At 34.6% G+C, this 21,893-nt stretch overlaps 3 protein-coding genes and 1 long non-coding RNA gene across 7 annotated transcripts; 3 read left to right on the top strand and 1 right to left on the bottom strand.

Moving 5' to 3' along the window:
* Positions 1–2,271: 2,271 nt before the first annotated feature.
* LOC145590906 (uncharacterized) lies at positions 2,272–8,050 on the bottom strand. 4 transcript variants are annotated; one of them, XR_014102206.1, is made up of 8 exons: positions 7,762–8,050; positions 7,077–7,256; positions 5,648–5,827; positions 5,492–5,561; positions 4,009–4,178; positions 3,809–3,908; positions 2,925–2,962; positions 2,272–2,571 (listed from the first exon to the last, which is right to left on the bottom strand). It is a non-coding gene; the product is annotated as an uncharacterized LOC145590906 (long non-coding RNA). The 4 variants fall into 4 exon arrangements; XR_014102204.1 differs by lacking the exon at positions 2,272–2,571 and having other exon boundaries at positions 2,592–2,962; positions 5,648–5,835; XR_014102205.1 differs by lacking the exon at positions 2,272–2,571 and having other exon boundaries at positions 2,592–2,962; positions 5,639–5,827.
* Positions 8,051–9,029: 979 nt separating this feature from the next.
* LOC145592180 (uncharacterized) lies at positions 9,030–18,959 on the top strand. Its single transcript, XM_081648640.1, has 8 exons — positions 9,030–9,154; positions 12,812–12,863; positions 13,549–13,608; positions 14,251–14,490; positions 14,982–15,282; positions 15,370–15,432; positions 15,521–16,363; positions 16,750–18,959. The coding sequence occupies exons 1-8, from the start codon at positions 9,030–9,032 to the stop codon at positions 18,957–18,959; spliced, it is 3,894 nt and encodes a 1,297-aa protein (XP_081504766.1).
* A 33-nt stretch (positions 18,960–18,992) lies between these two features.
* LOC145592178 (uncharacterized) lies at positions 18,993–19,883 on the top strand. The gene has a single exon (XM_081648639.1). It carries the CDS (start codon positions 18,993–18,995, stop codon positions 19,881–19,883), a length of 891 nt encoding a protein of 296 aa, XP_081504765.1.
* A 498-nt stretch (positions 19,884–20,381) lies between these two features.
* On the top strand, positions 20,382–21,516 carry LOC145592177 (replication protein A 70 kDa DNA-binding subunit D-like). The gene is made up of 5 exons (XM_081648638.1): positions 20,382–20,525; positions 20,610–20,796; positions 21,024–21,120; positions 21,199–21,323; positions 21,431–21,516. Exons 1-5 carry the CDS (start codon positions 20,382–20,384, stop codon positions 21,514–21,516), a joined length of 639 nt encoding a protein of 212 aa, XP_081504764.1.
* The last annotated feature ends 377 nt before the right edge of the window (positions 21,517–21,893 follow it).

Genomic DNA, 21,893 nt, shown 5'->3' with positions numbered 1-21,893 from the left:
CATGTCCTCTATCATCATATTCTTCATCATCGTCAACCTCCTCCTCAAAGCCATTTTCTTCAGCTTCACCTCCCTTCTCATCTTCATTGTCCTCTTCACCCTCTTCATCTTCTTCTAATTCCATTTCCTGCTCCTGTTCTGGTTCTTCTTCTCCCTCCTCATCAGCCACAACAAATGGTTCCTCTACTTCATCGACCAAAATAGGATGCTGCTCCACTTAATTGCCAAGACAACCAGTTCCTCATGGACAACTTCTTTAACCACTCCCTCATCATCGCTTATCTCCATGTCTGATTCCCCAGCCTCGACACCATCCGCCACAACAGTACTTCCATTACCAAACCCACAGTGCATTTGAGATGATTCACCAACAACCAATTTTGACTTCTTTGGCGGAACAAAGTCATCATCACTGCCACTGTCTATTTCGATGACATTTGAGCACTTGTTTTCCTCAATTCGCAACTGTTTACCACTTCTTTTGTCTTGATTAGCATTATCGCAATTAGCAAGCTGCTTGTTTATAACATCAAGCTCCTTCAATAGTTCCTCAACCTTGTTTAATGCGTCCAATCGAATATTTAGAATTGCAGAGAGTTGTCCTTGAACGTTTGCCTTCTTTTGTTCTAGATATTGGCGATATGCTTGCAAAAATACAGACTTTCCATTTTTTCCGACCATATTGAAAGCTTAAAAGAAGTAATAAAGAAGAAGGAATCTTTTTGGCAGGATGAAAAGACTTAACAGAGAAAATATTTGTGAACAGAAAACATATGATGAAATCTAGAGATTTATAACCATCACTTATAACTTTATCAATTCCTTGTCTATTCATATTCTTTCCCAACATTTTTTGTAGAAAGAAAATAATTGCAACTATTCACATACCTCACATTAACCAAGAAAATACTTCTGTTCTGATTGTCTAATAGTTAGAAGCTTCATAAATATACTACATAAGAACATTCTCAAAATCGAAAGAAAATTAGTATCCTACTTCGAATATTGTACGACAAACAATTATTCGGCAAACTCAGAAAATCTATTATATACACCTGGGGGTACCGTACACCCGAAAACATTTGCTTATTCAATCTACAAATAAATAATTCTAGCAAACTCGACTACTACATATCCAATTTTATTTCAAAATGTCAATTTTTTTGGACAGGGCTAATTATTCTACAATTTTGTTAAGTTGTTTGAGAAGTTCAATTGTAGCATTTATAAAGTTTATGAGGGCTAATTATCGTACAATTTTGTTAAGTGGTTTGCTAAGGTCAATTGTGGCATTTTTTGCGTTTATCATGAAATTGAGAATTTGATTAGTTAATTATGTTCTGTAAATAATTATTAGGAAATTAGGGACTGTTAAGTTGTATAAAAATTGTTTTTTTCTACATTACAATGAATTGAACTCACTCAAACTTATTCGATGTAATAATTAGTTTGATAGAATTCACCTTAGTCTAACCATGCTTATGCACGAATGTGAAACGATAAAGTAGAACTATAAAAAGGAACGATAAAAATTGTGTTTTTCTAGATTATAATGCATTTATGATATCAAATTGTAAATAAACAATACAATTAATTTTCCAAAACCAATAAAAAATTCTAAACACTTGTTGTCAGCACAAAAATAACTAAGTTAGGGCATTTTACTAATTTCAGTCATTTTTTCAATTCCATTCCATTCTAATCTTTTCATAAAAGCAATAACTACTACAACTTGTAAATATCAAGCCAATTATCTTACCATTATACATTCAAACATCTCAACATTAATTAGCTTATCAACTACAATAAAGTACTATAACCTGTTAAATATCACGCCAATGTTAGCTTATCAACTACAAAATCCAATAGCAACTTTAGTCTGACTAAGATACATTTCATAACAAATAATAATCAAGATTACCATAAATAAAAATCAGTAGCTATCATAGCCCATATCCTCATCTTCTTCATCAAAACCAGAACTCAACTCACCATCATAATCTACATTGTCCTGACCAGCATCATCTCTGCCTTCATCAACACCTTCAACGACAACAACATTCTCAGACACAACATAATCCTTATAATTTCTTCTCAAAATTTCATCAATTCCTGCATAAAATTCAGCAATTTGCTTGTCTTGAAGTTCTCTTATTTTGTCTTTTAAAACCTTCACTTCTTCTAGCTTTGCATCATGTGCTACTCCAAGCTTTGCCATTTCATCTACTTTAGCTTCTTGAGTTGCTATAATTTTATTTAGCTCAGCATACAAAGTTGCAAGTTGCACTTCCATATCATCAATATCACCGTTCTTAGCCATTTTTAAACTCTCAAAATATTTGAGAAAACCACAAAATTCGAAAAAGAACAAAAATAAAAGGCAAGCTCTTATAGATATACTGCATTATATCCTTTTACATATATCCTTTGTACATGCAATTTTCAATTGGATAATATATTGCTATATAGGGTCTATATAGGAACTTATAAATATACTAGGGTAGCTTCACGCCCGCGTTGAGCGTGGAGCAGTTTGGTTGCCTCCATGGTTGGATGCGGGTATGGTTGAACCTAAAAAAAATGCGATAGTATAGTTAGATTTGGTAGAACCTTAATAAAACATGGTAGTACAGATACATGGATGTCCTCGTCTCATTTTTATCTTCATTGAAATTCTGCCATCAGATCATACAAGCTATAATCACTCCTATGCAATAACATAAAATATGATCACGAACTCTTAAAATACATTTATTTTACTCAAACACCTTCCCTACTTTTTGATAAAATAAACGCAAGCCAGAACACATCTTCCAAGCTTGCGCTTTGCAGAAAATTTGGCACACCATATTACATATACAACGTGAAAAATCTACAACATGCTGGCATAATCTACAGATAATAGTTTGCAGAAAGTAGATTACATTCTGCCTTGTTCACAGAGGTTGAGCAGCTTCAGGGTCTGCAAAACAATGACAAATAGATGTAAGGGATAAAGAAATGGGTCTTCTAATCAACCAACCACCAACGATAAGCATACTTGCTGTTTATTTCAGTGTTTAGACAAACACCACCAGAGCCACATACATAACTTCAAAACAACTTTACAATGCAACACCCATTTCACTTGATACTGTTAAACTACTTTATTGAATTAACACTGACAGGGAGATTTAAGAGATCAAGAACTTTCTGAGAAGGTTGATGTGCTATTGTGTAAAACTAATTTAATTTATCACCCATCTGTAGACTTTTGTACGAAATGGGAAGTGAATTTATTTTGACTTGCAGAATGGCAACAATAAGTAACCACACAGAAGATAACAAAATTAAGAGCAAATAATTTTGGGATGATGTCCTAGTGAAATGAATAATATTATCTCTAAGATTGAAAGTTTAAGGCGGAACTTGGTGGTGCAGGACAAGCCTAAACAAATCTTCCTCCAGGACTGTGCAAAGCTTTCTAATGCCAATCCTCACCTAAAATTTGGACAGTCCTCATGATGTTGTAACAGATATAACACTCTGCTTGAGCCTGACAACATCATCATCCAAAGAAGCGCAGAGCAGGCCTCCCAATCAACATATACACAAGAAAATACATCCCAAGAATATGCTAAAGAGGTTTAACCACATTCAGAGATTAAAGTCTTTACAGAATAGGGTAAAAGATAGCATCATATGCGAGCACAATTGCAATGTACAAGCAATCCTTATTAAATCATGTGTGGATACACAAAACCATAAAAGATAGAAAAGAATAAAATAGAATATGATGCGTGTATTTTCTGTTTTAAAATGAGCATACCCATGCTTCCATTCATTGTGGTTCAACACCATCCAGTGCACAGCCAGCATGGACTCCATCAATCAATAGCAGCTTCACAACACAATGATCCAAAAGCTGACTGCTTCCAGTGTTCACCAAATATGAGCATGAATATAATGTTTACCAGCATTAAAAAGGAGAATAGGATGAAAATAGTTCGTATAAATAATAAGTATTACCATGCTTGATATGCTGCAAGCATTCAACATTAATAATCTGGACAGTCTCGTCTATCATGGAATAAAGGAAAGAAATCACATCACTTAGCTTGCAGCCGTTAAATCATTAAGCATCTCCATTCTCCTGGAAGCAAGAGGGAATATAATCGACCTGCTTATATTACTTGTGCCTAGCGAAAAAGAGAGATAAAATTATCAGGAATAGAAAATTCCAAATAAACTTCCAACCATAAAGCTAAGAAATCAAAAACATTATTGGAGCTTTATGATCCTCAAAATTTTGTCACATTCAATTCATTTACTGGTTTTCATTTAGCACAGGAAGGGCATCAAGAGTATATATTTGTGAGTATGACATTTGTCAAACCAGATAAATTGATTTAGGGATTTTATGCAATAAGTCTATACATCTCACATGTTGCTATAAGAGAAGAACAGATCTATAAGCACAAGATTCACAACATGTTCATACTGATGCATAATATATCCTTTTATGTTAATAGGGGGGAGGGAGATATGATTGGCAAATTATAAAGATTTTGAGTTATCATCCTTATGTTAAATTGCTACCTCAAACCGAAGGCCTGGCCGGATTTTGAAATTCGACAATGAATAGAAGTATAGAACACAACTTAGTCCCACCTGCCGGACTTCCCAAACACTTTATTCCCCAAAATGAAAAATCCCAAGTATTAAATCCAAGCAGCAAGCCAACATTTCTATCAACTTTTGTGATCCTAGTAATAATTTTCACACTTAAAAGTTATATTTCCTATTGTAACTAATTTCAGAAGAACAAAATTTCAGAACTGACAGCAAACTAATGAAGATAATTTCTTTTTCTCCTTTTAAAACCATCTTACAAGAAGCATTCTAAACAACTACATAATTAAGATAGATTTTAGACATTCTAAGCAAATTAATAAACGGAAGCCAAGCAATAAACACAATGTCACACTAATTAAAAAATCAAAATCGTTCATTTCATCTCTAAACCAAGACATCTACTTAATTTCTTCATGAATTACATAATTTAATCACAAATCAATCCAATGTCACACAACAACCAAGATAAAATCTTTCGCTCTCAAAAACCAATCTTTATGCAATCCAAGATCAAATGCTTCACTTAATGACAAAAAGAGTTCAAATGCAAACTTCTAAGGTTGTTGACTTTGGAAGGAGTATTAAAATCTGACAAAGGCACATACGATAATACGAAGGGTTGACATAACAAGGTGAATAATAAAGTTAAGCCTCCCCTATTCACCATCCCACGACCACCATGCCCAAAAAAGAAAGAAAGAAGACAACAGGGACGCAGTTACTCAAGTATAGTGGTATTTTGAGGGAGGAACAAAACATTAATATACCAATGGAACTTATTTGATAGCTCCACTTTGTCATTGCTATCAATTTGTGCACAAAAATGAAAACCTTTTTTAAATGAAGGCTGGTGCAAAAAAGAGGAAGAAAATCTCACCATATTAGGAAACATGTTCTGAGTGGTGCCATCCAATTTGCCCCCCATAAACTTGCCCAGATGAAGAGCCCTTCTCAGAAGAAACATCAATATTAGAGTAGAGGAAATTGTGAATGAAATGTTTCATTGACGACTCACATGACTTACGATTCATACATTTATGGGTTTGAATTAGCCGTGCGGTTTCTCATTCTTGATGCCAGAGAATAATCCATCTGCTTGATATCAGGAAGAAATTTCAGAGCGTGATAGTTCACCGTACACCTCAGCCTGTTGATTTCTTAGGGAACATTATTGTACTTGAAATAGGGGTATAACTCGTATAAGTAATGAAACCTGCATTTCTAAGGAGGATACTAATCAACATCAACTACAACTTATGGTGGCCAAATTATGCCATGAGAAATAGAAGGAAGCTTCACTTAAAACAACCCAAAACTATAAGGATATAGAGAAAGATCCTAATGAAAACAAGGAGTATAGTGTATTCCTACATGAAGTCAATGGTAATCTATTTCCTCCACTCTAAAATAATGGCCCGCTTACGATTTGATTAAATTCTATTAATCCATGTTATGTCACTTATTATATCAAAAATTTACAATACTACAAATCAGTTTAATATACAAATGTAATGAACCTCGTTAATGTATGAGCTAACCTTATGATACTACAAATTCTTATTGGTTATGTTCATTTTAACAAAATGTAATCACACAACATTACTTCAAAATACCAGTATTTGTCCCAATGATAACAGCAATGACATCATTACTTCAATGTTTAATAATGCTCTGCTCCAAGCAGGATATAAGGGGGAAATTATACTTAAGAACCCAATAATAGCATATAGGAGTACACACACATAATGTATGAGATTCATGGATTTTTCCAATATTTGAACTTTCAAAATACCAAAATGCAGGACTCAAATCCACACGAACTGTAATCAATTAAGCATAACAGCATGAAAACTCAGTTTAAATTACTTCTTCTATGAATTTAACAGCAATCCTGTCCTTGACACTTCCTGTAGGACTCAAGAACTCAGCTTTCCTAAGAATTTTCCCAAACAAAAACTAATTAGGGCTTATGCTTTGATAATTAAGGTTATAAAAAAACAAAAAAAAATCAGTTACTATTGGTATTTGTTTTGAAATCATCTAAAAGCACAATACATAAATAACATAATCCTCTATTTTAGACAATTAGTAATTTAGTAGACTAATTCTATCAAAATAAATTAACAAATTTAGCACCTATTGACAAACATAACATCTAACACTCAATCAATCGAACCCCCAATAAAAATTAGCAATTGACAGGTAACAAAAAAATAAAAATCTTTGACCGATCATTTCAGAACACCCAAATCGTTGAAGCCATAAAATTAGCAACAAAAAAAGACCTAAAAATCAAAAATCATACTCAGAACCAGAAATTTTACTTCAAATTCAAATCAAAATATTCAAAGCTTTAGATACTCAAACGTAAATCCAGAAAAATCACCAGAAAGCTACATATATCCTCAATAAAAATTCAGAAAATATAACGAAAAATTAAAAGAGGAGTGAGGAAATGGTACCTTAGCAGTGGATACTCAAGAACAGCAGAAAAGTAGACAGGAGAACCAGAACCAACCCTCTGAGCATCTTGGCCCTTTTTCAAGAATCTCACAATGCGACCCACCGAAAACTGAAGACCGACCCTACCGCTCTTTCGCTGGCCTCTGCCGGCGACTATGGCGACATTTAGTAGAGTAGTTCTATCAAAATAAATCAATGTTCAATAATCATCAACATCAGCATCAAAAGATATTGAACATTGATTATATGTTTTTTTTTTTTTTTTTTTTTAATAGAGGAACAACAAAATTGAGCAACACAAATTAGAAATTGAATTCGAAAAAGAAAAATTGAGCAACACAAATTATAAATTGAATTCGAAAAAAAAAAGAAATTAAACAAGACTGTATTGTATTTGGTAATAGAACCCATACTGGCATCAACCCTAGAATTTCATGAAAAATTCCCCAATTAACACACATAATCCCAAAATGTCAATAGCAAATTATATACAAACCTTTCAATTTAAATAATGAATAATAAAATGAACAAGAAACACTTGAATTGAACCAGATTTCCATTGAGAAATTATATAACAACAATAAACTAAAATTTAAACTAAAACCAAAATAAATTGAAACAGAAATTGGGTTGTGAAATTAATTTCGATGAATAAAATTAAAAAAAATATATATATGTATTTACCTCATACGATGCTTCAATGAGGAGAGAAAGCCAGAATCTGCTTCATCGGAGGAGAAAAAGGCTCACAAGCTGCCCCATCGCCATGTAAAACCATAAATTGATTTTTATTTTTTATTTTTAAATAAATTTACCGTATATCCATTGTTGGCAATGCATGGTAGGATGAAACGGAGTTGCTGGTAGTTCTTGGCTTCTTGCAATCATCTTGTGGGTAAAACATAGATACATTTCAGAGAAGAAAAGAGTAAAAAAATAAAGCGAAAGGTCAAAAGCAATTTTGCCTAAATCATGAAAGAGAGGAGGAGAGAGAGCAAATGTAGAAGAAGACAGGTGGTATCCATCAAATAAACAAAAACAAAAATAAAAGGGTTTTTCTACGTAGTAACCCTGTAGTATCGGGTTTTCTAAGCTGTGCCCACCCTTTTGAGAAGTTCCACACTGTAACCCTATGGTACAGTTAGTAACTCTACGGTAGCCTTGCTGTTAGTTTATCTTTAATGGCGTTATGTTTTTATGCTCTTCCAGCATGCATTTCACTTGGTTGTTAGTTTTGGTGGGAATTTTTCCTTCCCTCCTTCCTCGTATTTAAGTCCTACTTTCCCTTGCTTAAATCCCCCATCCTTTTGTAATATTAATATATTACAACTCCATTATAGTGTTCTTCATTCACCAACTATCATGTACAGTTTTTGTTGCTCGTTCTCCTCAAATTCGACTTGTGCGTTGGAATTTTTAGGCCCATGATGCAATTTCTCACCTTCCAAACTTGTGAAGCTTACGATATCAAGAACATGTCGCACCCCAAAGAAAGCTTTTTTCAATTGCAATGAATACGGTTCTTCAAGTGGCTAGATGCAGAGTTACACCGTCATCACCTTGCTCTCCTCCGACTAATGCTAATGTCGCCCTTCAATAAACCATGCTCCTCTAGATACAGTTAAAAGTGTAGATTAGGTGACGGAGTACATGCTCCTCTAACGTCCGTCTTAAATGTCGCTGACGCGGGTTACCGTAGAGTTACTAACTATACCATGGGGTTACAGTGTGGAACTTCTCAAAAGGGTGGGCACACCTTAGAAAACCCGATACTACAGGGTTACTATATAGAAAAACCCAAAATAAAAAGATGACTCAATCAGGCTCATTATTGATGGTTGTAGAGAAAGTGAAAAGGGAATTGAAGAAGAGAGAGGAGATAAATTTTTTTAGGAAAGTAAAATGCAGAAGAAAAAAAGCCAAGGTCAAGATACTATTGTTTGCAAAAACGCATGCTAAGTGATACAATCGAGGTGCATGACCTGAGGAGCTCCGAGGAAGTTTACCACACCCTTGCCACGTCAACAAGCTCACACATGCAATTGGCACATGTTGCTACTGTTCATAAGGGAACAAGGTGAAACATTTTAAGGGTTGAGTAACCTATACCGTATACAACTTTGACCATTTACACCTACACTCATTTACAACTTTGATTATTTACATATCAAAACCTATACTATACATAACTTTGACCAATTACATAAAAATATATAATCATTTTTAAGCCAAATTATTGCCCAATGAGTCCATTAACAACATAACTCATTGGGCTAACTTATATAAAGAGCTTATATCCTTAAAAACCTATTCACATATACCTTATGTATAAAGCCCAAACAAATCATCATAAAATCACTTAAGGCCATAAGATAGAACAAATGCAATTAACAATCTTAACTATAAACCCATTATAATTATTTACACAAACTATATCATATTTAATTCTCAATTATACAAAATTTATATACTAGCAAAACGTATTAAAACTACGATCATTTATAATTTTCCATCACTTCTTTTCCATGCAACAAAATTTGCAATAACTTCAAATTTTACAACCTAATCATATAACCACTATATGATTCATAACCAAGTAAAAAAATTCTAAGCTACGTAACTAATTGGCTCGGCCCCCTAGTATGATGTAAAAATGTAAAATTATAATAAGTGTTTGGTATGTAGTTTTTAAAAATAGAGATTTGATTTTACAATTTTAAGCTCAAAAATCTCCAAATTCTTCGAAACCCTTGTGAGCGCGTTTTGATCCGTGGCAATCGCTCACATGTTCCCCTAACCCAACTCGGAAACAGACCGGAAGGAACCGCAACCCTCATAATCATTAACCCCCTAACTATTCCCTTAAGTCCAGGCAAGCCCTAATTATTTTCTTCCTTAAATCCTTTCTCCCCCATCCCTCTCTCTTAACTCTTAAGACAAACGAAAGTTACAAAACACAGCACAAAAAAAAAAAAAAAAAAAAAAAATCTACGTTCTTCTAATGTTCTACGTTCTCCGTTTCTGAGGCTGAGTTTCCTCCTCCCTTTTTAGTAACAAAATGAAGCAGAAGAAAATGAAGAAGAAGGTTTGTTTCTATTTGTAATCTTTTTATCAATTTCGCAATCTAGGGTTTAATTGTTAGTGTTTAAAGTTCGAAAATCTGAATTGGTTCTAATTTGCGATTGTATATCTTGAGAAGGAAATTACATGCCTAATTAAGTTGTCCATTTTTTTACAATTATAACTATTAATTCATAAAATCTTAAAACTTGTCAAAATACGATGACTCAACTAATTTGTAAAGTTTTAAATAAAACTAATAACTTAAGCACAACCCGTGCGTAGAACGGGTCCAAAAGCTAGTTCTTTTATAAGATAGATAGGAGTTCAAACCTCCATCTATGCGTTTTGATGTTATGGATGCTATTACAAGAAGACTACATATGGCACATAAATGTTATTAAGAAGTAGGGATGACAACATGTCGGATATGGACCAAATCCGACTAGATCCATATCCAAATCTGTTTTTGTACCCTGGATCCAGATCTGATCCAATCTAGATCCGTCGAGTCCAAATTTGAGAGATTCATATCTATATCCACTGGATCCTACGGATCCGGGTCCAAAATGGATCTTGCACATTTTACCTATTTTTAACAAAAAAAATTTGTTTTCAAGTAACAAACACTAAGATTAATATACTATATATACCCATGCATCAATAACAAACAAACTATTATACCCACCCATCATATAACAAACATTAAGATTAAGGTTCATATGAAAATAATAAAAATTAAAAAAATTAAAAAAAAACATGTAGAAATTTGCAAACTGATGAGTTGTGAGCAAACAAATAATTTAAAGAGATCCACTTTAAATATACTAGAAATCACACATTGTGAATTGGAGCCACTGAAATTTTGGTCGGCAGTATAGAGAGAAAGAGGAGAGTGTGTTATTTAACTGTTTTAGGGTTGTTATTTGGGGGTTTATTAGAGTCAAACTCAAAGTCTCATTTGTAAATATGGGCTGGCTTAAAAATAAAATTGTAAAAAAAAAGGGTAAACAGAGCCGGATACGGGTATTTCGGTTAGACTCGTATCCAGATCCATTTTTTAGTACAAGATCCGTATCCGACCTGGATCCGTTGGGTCCAAATTTCATAGATCCATATCCGTTGAAAACGGATATGGATCCACGGATCCGGGTCAGATACAGATCCTTTACCATCCCTATTAGGAACGCATTTTGAGCGTGGTTTTTTAAATTTTTTTTTATAAAATGTTAAACTTATATAGTTGTACAACACGAATTTGCGATGTAATTAGTCTAATGTGTTATATACTTCCTCCGTTTTTTAATAGATGTACATATTTGAAATTGCGTAATCCTAAAAAAAATTTAAAGTAGAGAGTGATAGAGAGAAAAAATAAATAAATAGGGCTCATGCGATATGTGAGAGATAGAGATAATCTATACTTTATTATATATTAAAAAGCGTTCCTACAAATGTCTATGTGCCACGTCATCTCCCCTATCTTTACGCCACGTCATCTATACTCACTTTAGCATAGGGCCACATCATCACATAACAATGTGTCATCACCACTTCACGAATTATTATTCCACTTTAATTAAAAAAAAGAAGAGGTTGGGTTTCGAACAGTGTATCTCTAGGACAAAAGCCAAGACTACTAACCACCTTAGCTAATACTCATTTCATGACATTTATCTAGATGAATACACTTATATCTCTAAATGAAAGGACAAGAAAATCAACAATTTAAAGCAATGTGGGCCATGTGATCCACCGCCACCGACTTGCCAGCCCATCTCTCCGTGACACACTCCATTACACATTCTCTCATCTCCACCGTCCATCATCCAATCCCATAAATCAACGGCTCAAACTCAACCCCACCACTAACTCCTTCCATACACCCTACCGCACCATATCCCTACACTTTAGATTTTATTACACCTGTCAAATTATATATTCATTTTGTTAATACCAAAAAAATAAAAGAAAACAAATTGTGGATCATAACAATGCTAAGAATGCATGTTCTCAGTTTCGTCAAAGTGATGATGAAACGCTCATGGTGGCGGACGAACCAACTAGCAATCAATATCATACATTCATACAATATTTGATGATGGAAAATGAAATTACACTAAGATTTGGAAGAGGGCTTGATTTATGATTGGTGGTTACAAATCACCAATTAAATTACCGCCACGGCGCAACCATGACGGCACACCGCCATAAATTTACCGTTGAGGTATGCAATTATAAAGACCCCTTAATTCTCTCTGAATAATATTGTAATTGAGTATGCAATTATTTCCAACAAATTAAGTATAGATTCATTCTTTCATATTCCTTTTTCATTTGGTGCAATTAATTCATAAATTAATTAATATCCAAGTAAATAAGATGTAAAGTTTGTAACTGAAATGTAAATTATACAATGATTTTTGAATTGAAGTTTCGAATATATATATATATGTTCCGTTTTCTTGCAATTTCCACAAAGCTTGCTTATTTCCCTCAAAAGAAAGGTTATTAGCTTATTAGTGTGCTTTTATGTTTTCCCGAATAAATTTTGATTCCTCAATTTAATCAGTTTTTTTTTTTATCTTCAATATCTAATTGGTTTATCTATAGATTCTGATTTTTTTGTTTTGTTTTGTTTTTTTTTTGTTTTTTTTTTTGGGTATTGTTGCAGAATTGAGCCTCAGGGTTCTTATAGTCATTGTGGAAGTCAGGAAAGCTTATTGGTAAGTCAATTTATTTGTGAATAGCAGTTTTGGTTTTTTTTTAGCAATGTATTTGTTAAGTAATTAAGTAATGGAGTACTAAGATACAAGAATAGATTATTTCATATATGAATCAAATTTTTGTTTTTATTCTATTCCAAAGCTGAACTTCTTCCTGTGATGTGAATAGGCCTCCTATATTTAATCTTTGATGTAGTTGTCCTTGAGGATTGGGGTTGTATGTTAGTAGGGAGGTTAAGAAATTACAATGTTGAGTATTGATCTATGTGTCTTGAGGTTTTATTCTTTCTGAAAATTCTTATTTTGATGTATAGTTAATTAAAATTAGCTTAATGTAGTCATACTGACTTTTCTGAATTAATGTATAATATGGCAAATGTTCCATGAATGTCTTGGTCAATTGCAACTTCTACTTTGATTTACTTCTGAATATTTATCGTGAAAGTTCGACAGTAGTTTAGTCAGTAAGGTTTAAGTTCTTTAATAACATGGTCAGAAAGAATAGAATGTGTATCCTTTGACCCATTGTAATTTGGTTCAACATCATATGTTTATGTGAAATTTCCTTAAACTCCAAAACAAATGAATCTGTGTAGGGATTGTTGTCTCCCTAAAATAATGAATCTGTGTAGGTACTCTGTGATCTCCCAAAAATAATGAATTTGTTTCCCTTTCTGCATTGTAGGGACTCTGGTCAAATATTGAGCAAAAGAGGAACTTGGACTTGGTATCGCTCATCTTAAAGGTATGTAGTTGCTTATACACCCAATTCTTCTCATGTATCTTATCTATATAAATCATTATTAGAAGTATGTGTTTTCTCTGTTATCCTATTTGTGGCTACATCTATCAGTCAATACATATGTGCAGTTTTTTTAAAAAAAGGACAATAGTTACCGCCGGACAATAATGATTATTCATATAAAACACATACTACATTTGTTTTAATAGAAATCTAAATTATTCATAGAAAATTACATATATCAGTTCTGTGTTTTATGATGTATGTTTTTTTTTAATGGTGTTTCACTCGGAACACCCTTTGTGTTTTATGATGTAGTTACTGAAATTTAAGTATGACATGATTGACATCAATATATGAAATTTTATCTTTGAGAGTACATGAATACCTTATTTTGAAAAAAATGTGTTTTATGCTTAATATAGGAACCATTATAATACATGAAAGCATTATTTTTAAATATTCCAATAAAATCTAACTACTATGCAATCAGACAGTACCTGCTAAATGAATAATTCTAGTACATTATTCAGTATAAGCTTTAGTTCTATGCTATCAAATATCATAAGTTGGTATGGTTTGCCACCGCCGCTATATAAACAACACTATAAGAAACGAAGACAACAATATGTTGTGATTTTAAAGCTAACAACAACTGGTGGCACAACAACAAGAATCCGAAGCAATAGTTCAAAAGATCTGCAAACTGCAACAGAGCATGCAGCACAATCAGCCATATACAAATTAAAGGAATGTTATAACTTTGATATAGCTGATTTCAACTTAGAAGGCATTCGGAGAGAAAGGAAAAAACGACGCATAGCAGACATCAACCGAGTTAAAGAGGAAATGAATTTCGAGACTTTGAAGCACAATTATATGGATGTGTGTTGGGAGAATAAAGCCCTAAAAGAAGAGCTACATAAAGCCAAAAATTTAGGCGATGTTTTAAACTAGGGAGTTATATAAACATATTTTGAATTACTTCTATCAATATTTTAATAATTATTGTATAATAAAATTCATAAATATATCTTGCAATAAAAAATTTATTGAGTAAAATGAACCTGTTTTGAATTACTTCTTTGAATATATTTTATTAATTATTGTATCATAACATTTTAAAATATACCTTGCAAAGTAATTTTTCACAGACAAATTTAACGTTTCAACAAAGTCTTTTTGCTATAAGGAAAAACAGATGGAAAAACAAGATCAAGCAAGGTATAGAAGGCTAATGCGAAGATTCATCCTTATACAAAGGAGAAACAAGGCTGGAAACAACAACCCATCCAGTAGAAATGCTAGATTTGCCCAACCACAATGTATGCCAGTTCTTTGGCCACAATATACATTTACCTCATTGATGAATGCAGTGCAACGAGCACACCAACCGCAAACAACCAGAGGTTGGTAACACCAATTTATTTAAAAAGATAAATGGATTTTTAAGGACTTATGCCTGTTTCTTACCTGATAAAAAAACAATTAAAGGAGAAACAAGTGCACCAACCAATACACAATTATCTGGTAGTGCTACAAGACGGCGTACAAGAATTGAAGACATACAACCCACACCCACATCTAGGCGCATAATGAATTCAGTATCGCCAATGAGGCCTACCATTGAAAATGGAGAATCTAACTCCATACCTCCCCAACCCAACTTAACAAGAGGTAATATGATTTTATATCCTCTAATTTTACCAAATTAAAAACCAATAATTGTTACATATGTATATTCAACACTGTTTTCTATGACAGTGGTCAGCAATAACTTAACAACCGACCAAAGGGCACCTTCAACACCACTTACACTTCATCAAAGTAAGTTTATATATAGCTCATTTATATAAAAACCTACAATAAAACACTATCAACCTAACTAATTCACTTCTATATGACTTCTTAAAAGGAAAATTCACAAAACCCTGGAACTTTGGTGGGCCAAAAAACATGTGTCGAGATTGCGGTGCGAAGGTTTGGATAGAGGAAAGAGTTAAAAGACAAAAAAAATTTGACTATCCAAAATACAGCATATGCTGTCAAAAAGGAAAGGTCATACTCCCACTGCTGACAGAACCACCAGACTACTTAAAGTCGCTCCTCAATCCAAATACTGGGTCACGCTCAACAAAGTTCAAGGAATGCATTAGAACTTACAATTCTATATTTGCATTCACGTCAATGGGAGGAAAAGTGGACAACACTATAAATAGAGGAAGAAGACCTTATGTATTCAGAATCCATGGTCAAAATTACCACAAGATTGGATCTTTGTTACCACCTGATGGGAAGCAACCTAGATTCACCCAACTCTATGTGCACGACACTGGTAATGAAGTTCATAATAGAATTAACTCATTAGCAGCAACCGACCTTGACCTGGAAATAGTTGATGGAATTTCCAAAATGTTATACGAGAACAATCAACTAGCAAAAGTGTTCAAAATGGCCAGGGAACGATTATCAAATGTTGAAATGCACCCTGTTTCAGTTCGCCTGATTGGAACACGTTCAAAGGAGGGTAGACAATACAATCTACCGTCCAGTAATGAACTTGCAGCTTTGATTGTGGGAAATGGAGAAAGTGAAGGAGGACAACGGGATGTCATAGTTGAAGAAAAGCGTCGAGGACTTCGAAGGATATCCGAAAACCACCCCAGCTTCATGGCTTTACAATATCCACTTTTATTTCCATATGGAGAAGATGGCTTTAGAATTGACATCCCACACCGAGATGCAGAGTCAACAATGCGTAAGAAAAAAAAACAGTCACAATGCGCGAATATTATGCTTTCCGCTTGATGGAAAGATTAAATGAGGCTCGCATACTCATTCTTTGTGGGCGTTTGCGCCAACAATTCATTGTGGATGCATTCACATGCATGCAAGAAGTGAGGTTAGATTATGTTCGTCATAACCAGTAAACAATAAGAAAAGAAATGTTGTGCGGATTGACCGATGCTGTTTCGCGAGGGGACACATCTCCCGCTTCAATAGGAAAACGAGTTTTCCTACCGTCCTCCTTCACTGCTGGACCTAGATACATGGTGGAGAACTACCATGATGTAATGGCTATTTGCCGATGAGCTGGGCCACCGGATCTATTCATAACGTTTACTTGCAATCCAAAGTGGCCAGAAATTACCGAATTCTTAGCAGACTTACCAGGTCAAGGTTCAGAAGACCGACCAGATGTTGTGGTTCGCGTATTTAAACTCAAGCTAGATGAATTAATACGTGATCTGACTACAAGAGAACATTTTGGACGGACAATAGTAGGTAGTACCTTAAGCTTAATTCTGAAAACAAAGATAGTAAACCGAAAAGTAAGAAAGCTAACAATTTGTTTTACCAATGCAGTGGTATATACCATTGAATTTCAGAAAAGGGGACTACCACATGCGCACATCCTATTATTCTTGCATCTGGATGATAAGCCACAAAGTCCAGAAGACATAGATAGGATTATTTTAGCAGAACTACCGGACAAAGATCATGACTTGATTGGATACGAAATTATCGTCCAATTGATGATGCATGGACCCTGTGGGACAATGAATCAAAATTCTCCATGCATGCAAGATGGAAAGTGCTCAAAACACTATCCAAAGGATTTTGAAGGAGCAACAATGCTAAATGATGAGGGCTACCCTATTTACAGAAGACGAGATAATGGCAGAACAGCAACGAAAAATGGACAGATATTGGATAACAGATTTGTCATACCTTACAACATCGACCTGGTGGTCAAATATCAAGCCCACATAAATGTTGAATACTGCAATAAAGATAGGTCACTAAAATACCTATTCAAGTACATGAACAAAGGACTAGACATGGCTATTGCAAGAATTGAGGAGACTAGAGGGGAAAATGAAGGGTCTCATACTCAAACACCAGGGGATAAAGTAGTAGATGAGATAGAGAATTATCTAAAATGTAGATACGTGTCTGCCTCTGAAGCTTGCTGGCGAATATTTGCATTCATCATCCAATACAAGGATCCCCCAGTACAAAGACTTACGTTCCACCTAGAAAATCAACAACAGGTGCTTTTTCAAGACCATGAGCACCTAGATGATGTCCTGGAAAGAGTGGGGGAGAAGAAAACAACATTGACAGAGTGGATGACTGCTAATAAGTTGTACGCAGAAGCACGTGACCTGACATATGTAGACTTCCCTACAGAGTGGAGGTGGTTGAGTGATGAGAAAAAATGGCAAAAAAGGAAGATAGGGATGAGCATTGGAAGGATTTACTTTGCCCACCCAGCATCCGGTGAGAAGTATTATTTAAGGTTGTTGCTTAATATTGTCAAAGGTGCGACATGCTTCGAAGACATCAGGACAGTTGGTGGAATTATACATCCAACATACAAGGCAGCATGCCATGCACTTGGACTTCTAACTGGAGATAATGAATGGCATGAGTGTTTACATGAAGCAGTTTTATGGGCTACTGGCACACAATTACGGAACCTCTTTGTTACAATACTACTGTTTTGTGAGGTGTCAGACCCAAAAGACTTGTGGGAAAAGCATTGGGAGGCCTTATCGGATGATATAACTCACAGACAACGACAAAGACTTGGTATTGCAAACCTGAGTCTTACTGAAGAGCAACTTCAAAACTACGCTCTATATGAGATTGAACAACTCTTAAATAGAGAGAATAGAAGCCTTATTGATTACCACGGAATACCGCTACCAGATGCAACTTTACTACAAGACTTTGGAAACCGGATGTTATTAGAAGAGCAAAACTACGACACCCAATCGTTGGCTCGCAATGCATGTGACTTAGAGGATGGATTGAATGCTGAACAGAGAAATGTTTATGATAACATCCTTGAAGCGGTTAACCATAACATAGGGAAACTCTTCTTTGTTTATGGTAGTGGAGGAACTGGAAAGACTTATTTATGGAAAGCTTTAATATCGAAGCTTCGGTCAGAAGAACACATAGTCCTCGCAGTGGCATCGTCAGGAATAGCAGCACTACTTCTACCTTCAGGGAGAACCGCACATTCTAGATTCAAGATCCCTATGAATTTAAATGAGAATACTTGTTGTGGCATTGAACAAGGGTATGACCTTGCTGAATTAATCCACAAAACTAAGCTCATAATATGGGAAGAGGCACCAATGGTCCATAGATATGCATTTGAAGCAGCAGATCGCACCTTGAGAGATATAATGCAACTCTTTGACCAGACAGCAAAGGATAAAGTTTTTGGTGGAAAAACTGTTGTATTAGGAGGCGATTTCCGACAGATACTACCTGTTGTTCCAAAAGGGGGACGAGTAGACATTGTAGATGCATCTGTCAGCAAATCAAACACCATTTAGCCACAATGTATTATACACACACTGAAGACAAATATGCGGCTACGTCAGTCAGACAACATACATGACCTGGCAGCTTTCAGCAAATGGGTATTAGACATTGGAAATGGCCAAATAACAGCAACAGCAAAAGAAGGTGAGGACGAACCAATGTGGATAGATATTCCAAGTGACTTATTAATAAATGGAGGAGCAGATCCAATAGTAACATTGGTGGAGGAAGTTTACCCTGAAATCCTTGATAAGCACATGGACCCGAGATATCTCCAACAACGGGCCATACTAGCTACAAAAAATGAAACAGTCGACAAGATAAATGGACATATTTTACAAATTATTCAAGGAGAAGAGAGGATCTACAAGAGTGCAGACATAATATGCCCAGCTACTAGAGGTGGGAGAAATGTGGAGTCATTGTACCCTACAGAATTCCTAAACACCTTGCAGTTCCCGGGCGTACCAAACCATGAAATACATCTTAAGATAGGGTGCCCAATACTATTATTGAGGAACATCAGCCAAAGAGATGGCTTATGTAATGGTACACGGCTTATTGTAACCAGATTACAAGATCGAGTGATTAAAGCACGGATTGTAACTGGAACAAATGCAGGAGATCTGGTATGCATACCACGTGTGGAAATGTCTCAATTAGATACAAAATGGCCATTCATCCTAAAGCGTCGGCAGTTCCCAGTCAAGGTTTGCTTTGCAATGACAATCAACAAAAGCCAAGGGCAAACTTTCGATCACGTTGGAATATACTTACCAGAACCAGTCTTCAGCCATGGGCAACTTTACGTGGCTGTCTCAAGAGTCACCGCAAGAAAGGGACTCAAAATCTGCATCCCTAACACACAATGTGATGAGAGCAACATTGGAAAAACAAAAAATGTCGTGTACAAAGAAATTTTTAATGATCTTTAGCTTTAGAAAAAATGTATCTGTTAGACATAGGTTTAACAGTAAGCCTTGACTTATCAACCGTTAATAAAATCCTATACATTCCATAAACTTTATTTCCTGTTTATTATTATTCAAAATTTAATAATATAGTACATGTTTCTTAACATGCTAAAAGCAAGACAACTTTGATAATATTGGTAAGTCAATTGATTTTAATTGAGCAAAAATAATGATGGTTCTGCATGATTGGTGTTGGGCGCATATTATTGGTACTACTCTTAAGTTGTTTAAATAAATGTTCATGATTAGTTAATTGAGTGAGGTGTTTAAACTGTACCTTGCGTAATTTTATTAAAATTTAGTTTAATCTATTATTGATAAAGTTGGGGTAATTTCTAAGTTGGAGTAATTTAATTTAATTTAGTTTATTTCCTGTTTATTATTATTCAAAATTTTATAATACACTACATGTTTCTTACCATTGATTCTAAAAAACTTATGTTCAGGTACTCTGCGAAAATGGCGAAAGCGCAAAACATTGCTGAACTGAAGAACACATTAAAGGCTGGCCCTTTGATAGCTCGAGTGATAAGGACATGGGATGTAGTATACAAATTCAATGACCATCCCACTTCTTTTGATATGCTTCTCTTGGACAAAGAGGTAAAAAAATATTTAGTTAAAAATGTCAGCTACATTACCTATACAAAAAAAAAAAAAAACACCCTAATATCTACAAAACTGCAGGGAGGACTTATACAGGCCACTATAAGGAAGGACTTGCTGAAATCTTACAAGGAGGAAATTATAGAAGGAAAAATACACACCTTCAATAATTTTGAAGTAGCTAAGAACAACAAGCTTCACTGCCCAATTAAAAAGGACCAGCTTATAAAATTTACACCTTTCACTGTTGTGGTACAAGAAGAAGAAAGTGCAGCTGAAATTCAGATGCACAGCTTTTAAATACACCCTCTTGATCGTTTGCAAGAACGAAATAAAAAGACGGACTACGCCATAGGTAGGCAACCTTAAATTCAGTGGATTAAACATATATTCAAAGAAATGCCATACAACATCTACAATATATAATTTCCTACTATTAATCCTTGCATCTAATAATTTTAATATGTGTTTTTAAAATCAAAAACAAAATTACAGATGTTGTTAGTCTGCTAACTGGAGTTGAAGAGAAGACATGGGTCAATGTTGGCCAACACAAAACTCCATTAAGAAGGATACACATTGAAGACCAATGGTAAGAAAAAACAATACTTACAAAGAAAAAATGCCAAATATATGTCAGTCTAATAAACTACACGCATAAACCATGCAGCAATGCCAAGGTCGTGGTAACTTTATGGGGAGCCAAAGCTGACTTAATAACCACTGAGATAACAGAAGATCAAGATTCCTGCAAAGTACTCCTCATCACCTCTACAGAAGTCACCATGTACCAAGGTAAGAACACAACAAAAAGCAAAAACACAAGTCTAAGATCTACACTTCAAATAAAACATTCATACCACTCTACCATAATAACATCATTCCTAACATGCACCATGCAGGAAACTACCAGTTGAGCTCAACCCATGCTACAAAGATACACATTAACTTGCCAATTCCTGAAGTGGAAAGTTTCACGCAAGGGTAAGCAACTTTTACAGTGATATTAATATAGCAATTCAAAAAACCAGAATCTAAACGCAGAATATCAAACTACAGGCCTAACATGGTAGAGCCAAAAATACCCATAAAACAATTAGAGGCGAAACCACATGAACCAGTTGAGGATGCCATGTTTAAAAACAGAAAAAAGATTGAAGAGATTCTATAGATGGATCCACAAGCCAAGGTAAGCACCAATTACTGATTTTCCCATACATCTATTCTTCACCATCAAACATTTCCAAAAAGCCACTAATTTTCTTATGGCTATGTTATGAAGCATAACATAATCCAACTTAATTTCTTGCATTCATGTTAAAAAAAAAAAATCACACATCACAACTCAAGGCATGATAGTTTTGC

Source organism: Chenopodium album, chromosome 18 (genome assembly GCF_948465745.1).
Source record: "Chenopodium album chromosome 18, dcCheAlbu1.1, whole genome shotgun sequence".
NCBI classification, from domain to species: domain Eukaryota; kingdom Viridiplantae; phylum Streptophyta; class Magnoliopsida; order Caryophyllales; family Amaranthaceae; genus Chenopodium; species Chenopodium album.
The sequence above is the reverse complement of the archived record's forward strand: the minus strand, read 5'-3'. Positions and strand labels throughout refer to the sequence as shown.

Bases quoted from the DNA above. Each gene is read 5' to 3' on its own strand.
- LOC145592180 (XM_081648640.1), top strand. From the start codon at position 9,030: ATGCTAAGTGATACAATCGAGGTGCATGACCTGAGGAGCTCCGAGGAA. The intron at 14,491-14,981 runs GTGTGTTGGGAG...TGATGAATGCAG, and splicing joins TGAAGCACAATTATATGGAT to TGCAACGAGCACACCAACCG. The intron at 15,433-15,520 runs GTAAGTTTATAT...ACTTCTTAAAAG, and splicing joins ACCACTTACACTTCATCAAA to GAAAATTCACAAAACCCTGG.
- LOC145592178 (XM_081648639.1), top strand. From the start codon at position 18,993: ATGCGGCTACGTCAGTCAGACAACATACATGACCTGGCAGCTTTCAGC.
- LOC145592177 (XM_081648638.1), top strand. From the start codon at position 20,382: ATGGCGAAAGCGCAAAACATTGCTGAACTGAAGAACACATTAAAGGCT. The intron at 20,526-20,609 runs GTAAAAAAATAT...ACAAAACTGCAG, and splicing joins TGCTTCTCTTGGACAAAGAG to GGAGGACTTATACAGGCCAC. The intron at 21,324-21,430 runs GTAAGAACACAA...TGCACCATGCAG, and splicing joins AGAAGTCACCATGTACCAAG to GAAACTACCAGTTGAGCTCA.